The 7,657-nt window shown below is 43.2% G+C and overlaps 1 protein-coding gene across 2 annotated transcripts in view; it reads left to right on the forward strand.

Moving 5' to 3' along the window:
• Nucleotides 1–5,791, forward strand: part of SARC_09411 — a gene marked incomplete at its 5' end in the record, with an annotated part of 8,052 nt that extends 2,261 nt beyond the window's left edge. Inside the window, 10 exons of one of the 2 annotated variants that reach the window (XM_014296576.1) lie at nucleotides 384–631; nucleotides 857–905; nucleotides 1,464–1,621; nucleotides 1,771–1,935; nucleotides 2,682–2,847; nucleotides 3,355–3,509; nucleotides 3,969–4,043; nucleotides 4,350–4,490; nucleotides 5,007–5,275; nucleotides 5,633–5,791. In XM_014296576.1, the coding sequence (XP_014152051.1) occupies nucleotides 384–631; nucleotides 857–905; nucleotides 1,464–1,621; nucleotides 1,771–1,935; nucleotides 2,682–2,847; nucleotides 3,355–3,509; nucleotides 3,969–4,043; nucleotides 4,350–4,490; nucleotides 5,007–5,275; nucleotides 5,633–5,681 (1,475 nt within the window). In that variant the 3' untranslated portion in view covers nucleotides 5,682–5,791. Of the gene's footprint in view, nucleotides 1–383; nucleotides 632–856; nucleotides 906–1,463; nucleotides 1,622–1,770; nucleotides 1,936–2,681; nucleotides 2,848–3,354; nucleotides 3,510–3,968; nucleotides 4,044–4,349; nucleotides 4,491–5,006; nucleotides 5,497–5,632 lie in introns of those variants that run through there. The other variant, XM_014296577.1, reaches the window with a different exon arrangement.
• Between the last annotated feature and the right edge of the window lie 1,866 nt (nucleotides 5,792–7,657).

Below are 7,657 nucleotides of genomic sequence, written 5' to 3' on the forward strand. Positions count from 1 at the left end.
TATAATGTATGTATGTATGTATATATATATGTATGTATATATATATATATTGTATGTATGTATATATATATAAATTATATTATATTATATTATATATATATATGTGTATATATACATGTTTGTTTATATATATATTGATAGATAGGGCGTATTCGATCCACTTGCCCGGAAAAAAGCATTTAGTCCATGTTGCTGACTTGTACCTCTGCTACGCACATGGGATTCTCACGCTGCTACCACAGGATCATGGGAGTATAGCGAAAATGTCAGCTTGTGCGGTCTCTGTTCGCAATCAGTTATGTGATGTCATTTCTGATTGAAATAAATTGATCATAAGTAAAGTCACTCATGGCCAGCTCAATGAAATCGGTTTGTCCATCCAGCCAACCGACCACCCAATGGCTCAACCTACATTGGCAATCCACAGTATCCGGGGTCGCCCAGTCATCAACAACAACCAAACCAACACCAACACCAACAGCCACAACAATACCAGCTACCGTACCAGTCACAGCCACAGCAATCATACCAATCACACCAACAACAACCGCAGCAACAACAGCAACAGTACCAACAACAGCAACACCCGTACCAGCAGCAGCACCAACAACAGCAGCAAGGCCAATACCGCGTATGTCGATGTTGGTGTGGGCGTGATGGCGTGCTCCCTCGTCGGCTTATAGTCACTGTTTCCGTATTGTGCGCGGCTTATTGGCGAATGTTCAAGGGTCTGAGATTGTATTTTCGTGTATGAATTTATATCCGCATTATTCTGGCAGGAGAGTGTTTCTGTCCGGATATTAATTGATTTCTCATACCGTACCACGTTTTAACAATACTTCTATCGAATAAGCAGCAATCGCAGGATCAAAGGGAAATGTACGCACCACCGCGGAATGGCGAAGGTGAGTTTTATGCGCATGCACTGTGCAGGTTTTACGTTCAGGCTTTCCCAGGTGCGCGCCTCTGCTGTGCCTTGATGCGCATAGCTAAGACTATCATATTTGTGTCAAGTGAGATGTTGCACCCGTGGCATAGAGATTCAGATGCATACTCAAGAATGATAGACAAAGCTATCCGCGTGTTTGCACGTGTTGTGTGCGAGCTGGAGGCTTTGCCAGGTATATCGCTTGAGGCATTGCACTCAACAAATCGGCAAAGTTAAAAACCGGGTTTGACGGTATTACAGACGATTGTCTAGAATTATATGGCAAAATGTTTCCTTTGCAAACGCTTTAGTTCCTTAATATACCAATCGAAGGTCAGTAGCATGTAGTACCGAACAGGGTATGTATTTAGTGGTGGACACAAAAGCTCCCGCTCATGATGGATGCGATTGCACGATGCATTGGAATATCTACAGAAGAAGAATGTAGCTCATTATGGGTGCGTGTTTAGTAGTGAAAACAGGAGCTCTACTCGTTCTGAATACCATCGCAACATTCTCAATGTACAATCTACAGGTCCGTATATGCCCCCGGGGATGGACATGCCGCCCAAACAGTCGCAGTACGATCCTTATGCCAATCTAATGACACGCTCAGAGAAAGATTTCATAACCCGTGTACAACTTGCGCAGATACAGAGCAACAATCCCCACATCGATGACTTTTACTTTCAGGTGTGTGTACCTAGACGTTGATGTTGAAGTACAGACAGTCTCTGAGGGGTGTTTTAGTCGCAGAGCATGTAGGCAGAACGAACACTATCGCAAAGTATAACTTAGCACCTACTCAACGCTTGACCTCGCAACATTTCATATTTTTTCAGGCCTATACACTGAAGAAGTCTGCGGATGCGGATCATGGCAAGAAGCTCAAGCTCTACATGGCCAAACACGCTAACAAAAGTACAAAATACACACCTGTCGCTTTTGAGAACACGCTCGGCAAGATCCCGGCTCTCTCCATCCATGCTCCGAGACCGATGATTGAGGTATGAATTATTTACTACTAGAATTAGTTTTAATTCAGGGTGTTTCGCCATTGATGCGTGTTGAAAGTGTCAAAAAGACAATGCCCAAAGCATGTCAACATTCTCTGTCCTCATAATAGCGACTACGGTCAAAGTATGTTTCCTCTCCAGACAGGTATGTCTGCCCGAGCGACAATCATCTGCTGATTCGTTGTTGATTAGTCATCAAGCTAAAGCATGCAGAACCGTTTGGAAGATGATAATTTGTTAGTTGCGTTTGCATCGCAAATGTTTGCGGATGTCTGTGATTTTGTAACAAGCAAGCACTGCATTATTTACTTCGGTAAAAAAGATACAAAGCCACAGTATATGTCCATGGCATTGTATATCTCCACGTCTAAGCAGAGTTCTATGTGTGATCGCTGAGATTTACTCGGCGGACACCAAAGTAGCAAGAAAGCACACCTAAAGAAACAACGTGTGCAATCTCGGACACGAATGCACACAGCTGTGGGGTATATTGAATTTTCTATGTACTTTTCAACTGGGGTGCTATGAGTTTCCTATGAATATGAAGCGACACAATTTTCAACAACATTGAGTTCAAAATTCTCCATCTAAGCACAGATTAGACATGTTCAACACTTAATTTAAAATTCTTCATATGCACAGGCTGTGGGCTGTGGTGTGATACTATTGCTTACCCATATTTAAAGAGAGGTATAAACTCAACTACTGTTTGCCTCGACATCCTTGTCACCTTACAGAGTGTGGTCAGGAGAGAGGAGGCTGGAGGACCCCAGTTCTCACGAAGGAAGTTCCTGAAGGCAGTGGAGAGTGGCTATGTGGCCATGCTTAGAATGGAGGACTGCGATATTGAGATGAATGGCGTACCCGAAAGCGCCAAGAAGGCCATCGTGCAGAAGAGGAAACGTAAATATATATGTCAACTCCGTGCATTGCTGGGCAAATATGTTGTGCTATGGCAGATCGATATCCACAGTATATAGATTTCTGCATCTTTGTATGTGGCTATCTGTGACTACTATATTGTACGTTTGTAACCGAGACTCAGTTGATGCATCTAAGCTGGGAGTATATTATTATTATGGATGTTTGGGGATTGGCTGAATGTTCGCACATGCATCTGGCACTACGGTCATTGCAAGCCTCGCTTTGTTGCAATCACATCTTTGCTACGGGCGCCGGGCGCGGTCCACTTCCGTATCTTATATTCGTTCTCGGTTCTCGGATTTAATCTTGTATTCAGTTTCTCATGTTGACTGTAGTATCGCATACCTCACACTGATTCGCACATCCTATTGCCCCTGTAAGCTTCCATATCTCATATTCTATGCTTTTCTTAACACTCCGCAACTCTCGTGTTTGTTTCCATTCTCATATCGCACCACTGTTATCTTGACCCACGACCCTCTGCAGAATTCGTGGACCAGGTGTTTGAGACTTTTGCGCTGTCGCCGCTCGTTATGCAGCGCGACAGGAGTGCCCAGTTTGACGACGAGTACTTCCTGCGGATCATCCACATTGCGAAGGCTCAGCGGCTGCTTGCCCGTGCCATAGTTTTCTTCGACACCGTATGTTCTGTACAAGTTCGATGTGTCATGCAGTATAGATTAGAAGCGAGACGTAGGATAAGATGTTTGCTACGGGCAAGAAATTCTATACACTTACATGGGGGTAGGATTTCTATAAACTGAATTGGGGCAGGGAGTTCTATACATTGAATTTGGGCCAGAAACTTCATCACCGAGCTCAAGCCATGAGTACTATACTCTGAATTTTTCAAGCCATGAGTACTATGCTCTGAATTTTCATTACAGAGTTCAATCACGGAGTTTGGGTCTAGACTCAAGAGTTATATACTCTGAAATTGGGCCCCAAGAGTTTCACACACTTAAATTTGAGGTTAGCGCAGAGCGCGATCTTTTTGTGGGCTGATTTTGCACCGCCCTTGTATACCTTCGCATGGTAGTGTTTGTATGTACAATCATACTGACTTGTGCTGACACGATGGTGACTTTTCTCATTTACAGAACCAATCGGAACGCACCATTGCTGCGATTTTAAGAAATACCCTGACGTTGAGCCAGACAACTAATGGCAAGCCGGTATGTTTATATTAAATCGAAGGTTTCTGATGAGATGTTGAAAGTAGTACATCGAGTAAATGTCGTAGATGTTGTTTGAATGTACATTCATGTATCCACTGGGAGGGATTTAGCAGCATAGGTAGTCTGATGGACGCACTAACATCATACACTCAACACAGCTTGAGTCACGAATGATATACCAAACACGATTCAAGTGTCCTCTGAGAAGACAATTTTTGGTTTGCTGCAACACATTAAATTATCTCTATTAGTAGCTCTCGAAGATTGACGTATCCATTTGCTACTTGAATTGTCTGTACGCAGGCCTTTGAGGGTTTACACACAGACTTCATCGAGTCTGTGGCCATTGTTATCAGTGCGGCACCGGCCGTATCTATTATCACGATCCTTAAGATGTTGAGTGTGAATTCCAACGATGATATCACTGCTTTGGCCAAATCCACGGTATGTGTAAATAGTAAAAACGGGAGTCCATTGCGCATGATTTCTTTAGGGTCACCAAAAGCGTTTGTAATGATATGTTGGTTTGAACCGCTGTGATACTGAGCGTCGACGGTAACGATCGAGTGTACTGCAACTGCGCAACTACGCCAATCTTTGATTCTAAATATGTCATGTTGTAGGTCTGCTGGATTTTCATTCTATATTGCCCGGAACTTGCTTTCTTCGGTTGTATAGTTTGAGGCTGACGAGGGCGTTCATATCGATGTTTTAGTTGGTATTTTCATACCCATCTTAGATACAGTACCATTCAAACGCATCAGATGTACTGAGGTGTCCATTCGTATAAACGATTCTATATTTAACCCATGATGTGCGGTTCTCATTTCAATCCATTGACATGTACTTAGTCCCAGGCGTTATTTTGCTAAATGGAGGAGTGGCTAGATCATCACTTACTCTGTTTTGCCAGGGTCTTAACAAGCCATCTTACTCAGTACATCCTGACAATATACACAGCTTGGCGCGGCTATCCTTAAACTCCTGCTCGAAAAAGTCAACGAGAAGCCTGGAGAGGGCTCGCAATCCGAGAAACCTTATACCGGCAAGGAGGTCAATGCGCTCAATGCCGTTGCTGACGAGGTCAGTCAACAGTTGCTGCAATATCCCGGTATGCTTGTAGACGGGGTTGGCTTGGGAGCTGAAGACAAGGCTGTGTGGGATGTGATTGTGCAGGTGGCCACTCGATCGTCTGCCGACGCCAGAAATGAGTTGCTGAGACATCTGAGGTATGTTGGTAGTGAGCTGTGCAGGTGTATTGGTAGGCTGACAAGTGTGTCCATGTATGTATTTGAATGACTGAGCAATACATTCCGCTACGTCCTGTAAGGGTCAATTGCTGCTCCTTTTGTACAAACTTTTCAGGTCAGCCTGAATTCAATTCATTAATATGCAATTCGTTTGATACTGGTGCGTAGTGTGTGACTGAAGGGTTAGAAGAGGTTTCCATGCACTCCCTCTTGAAGCTCACGCAATATAATGGCGGCGAGCTAGTGCTTGCTTACGAGTCGCTGTGAAGTGAACTTGATATTTCTTACTATGTACTCAACGCATTTTTTCCGAAACCAAAATAATATACACTGCAGACCCGAAACAGCGCCAGAAGCAATCATCCAGGCCATTTCTGCTCAATGATTTCTTTCGCGGCACATGTTGGGTCGTGGTTGAGTGTATTTTAACCAAAGGTCAAATGAATAAAATAAAGAGTGCAGAATCTAACCAAGTTTTGGTACTAAACATCCCTGTGCTTTCGGTGGTATACATTGGTGACTTTGTGAGCTGCAAGTGAGTGTCGAACAAATTGGTATACAGTATCCTACGAATTAGTAAACAGACAATATCAAACTTAGCATTCACGTACGCATTGCTCTCTTGCGCTGAACTCTAATGTTTCATGTGCCTATCTTTTGAGATCGGCAAATTTTATATCATAGAATTCTTTAAAATGCAGTTGAATTACGTCTACTTCCAACTCTAGAGCGTACGTATGGCTGTAGAATGATGTCGTGTGTTTGTCTGAACGCCAGCATCATCAGTTTGCGCAGCAGGTTCATACACGCGCGAACTTCCCATATGTACCACTGCTTTTCAGCGATGGGCACAGGTTATTTTAGGTGCCTGAACGCTCCTTCAGGCTCAGTTGCTACTTGAAGACCAACCGTATCGCTGTGGCAGATTGGACAAGCGGCGTTCGAGCAGAAATCGGCCTTGTAGATGACCAGGAAGGGGTTTGACACGAAAGTGCGCCACCGACGGGTGTATCCCTGGCTTTTTCTTGTACCCAGCGTCGGGTGCAGAATCGCCATGATCCCCTCAAACATTTACGACACAGCAAAATCACACACAACCCTTCAGATGAACCCTTTACTATGTACACAGCGAACAATATTCATGATGCGGAGTACTACTAGCATTCATTTAAAAATAGTACACAAACTGTGATGATACCAACTAAAATTATGGCGCCAAAATGAACGTAGGTTCAGAGTGGACTGGCTCTGACTCTGAGTCTGGTGAGTCTAAATAAATATAAATATAAGAGACTGGGAGAGTGGGAGTGACTGAGGTAATTTTCAGAAGTTAAATATGGAGACTCGGAGTGGGTCATGACTCATGACTCATAAATATATGTAATAAATTTTTGTTATTTTCTAAAAACAAACAATATTGTGTCGGCTATGTATGCACTTCGCACTCAGAGCTGTGAGACTGATGAGTCTGACTGTGACAGACTGACAGTCTGTTGTCCTCTGGACTCTGTCACTGCGAGTCTCTTGAGACTCGGTGTCTGTGACTCTCAGTGCCTCATCGGTGCCAGTGCTACTCTCTTAGTGTACACTCAAAAAAATACTTTCGTGTTCACTTCACAGAATTGAGGACAATTCTAACACACACAAAGAGGCTTTTCATGACCTACTTTATCATTTAGATGAAAATGGGGTCATGCCTAGTGTGTTGAATAGAGCTGTCTTGACGCCAACCTTGCAGAATACAAAAACTAGTCAGAACCAAGTTCTTATTGTTCCATTCCTACTTTAGAGGCGAATATCTATTGAAGTCTTCATTCCAACATGTCGAGACAGTCGACGGCCGCAGCCCGTGCCAATGGTAAAGGTGGTACCTCGATATATGACAACTCCTTTGTAGCCTTCAGCACGCCTCCCCAACCAAGCTTGTATGATTCTACACACACTCTTACAGGGTCACATACACAATCACAGTCAACTACGCAAACACGCACAACCGCACGCCAACTCCTGCAAAGAAGGGTCTCGCCTGCATTTGAACATAGTCAGTGGAACTCATCTGCCCCAGATTTGACAGAATTGTGTAGAAATATAGATGGTGATACTGATAAGCAGCAGAGCAATGGCTCCTGGAAAGAAAGATTGCAAAATATCGAAGTGTCGCTGTTAGTAATAGCTTTAGTTATAGTGGCCACTGCCCAGGTATGCCTAGAGAATAGTTTCAAAATTTATTGGATATATGTATATATATATATATATATGTGTGTGTGTGTGTGTCTATATATATATATATATATATATATATATATATATATTATATATATGTTGTGTGTGTGGTGTGTATGTGTGTGTTGTTGTAGTGTG

Source organism: Sphaeroforma arctica (genome assembly GCF_001186125.1).
Source record: "Sphaeroforma arctica JP610 unplaced genomic scaffold supercont1.953, whole genome shotgun sequence".
In the NCBI taxonomy this organism is placed as follows: Eukaryota; class Ichthyosporea; order Ichthyophonida; genus Sphaeroforma; species Sphaeroforma arctica.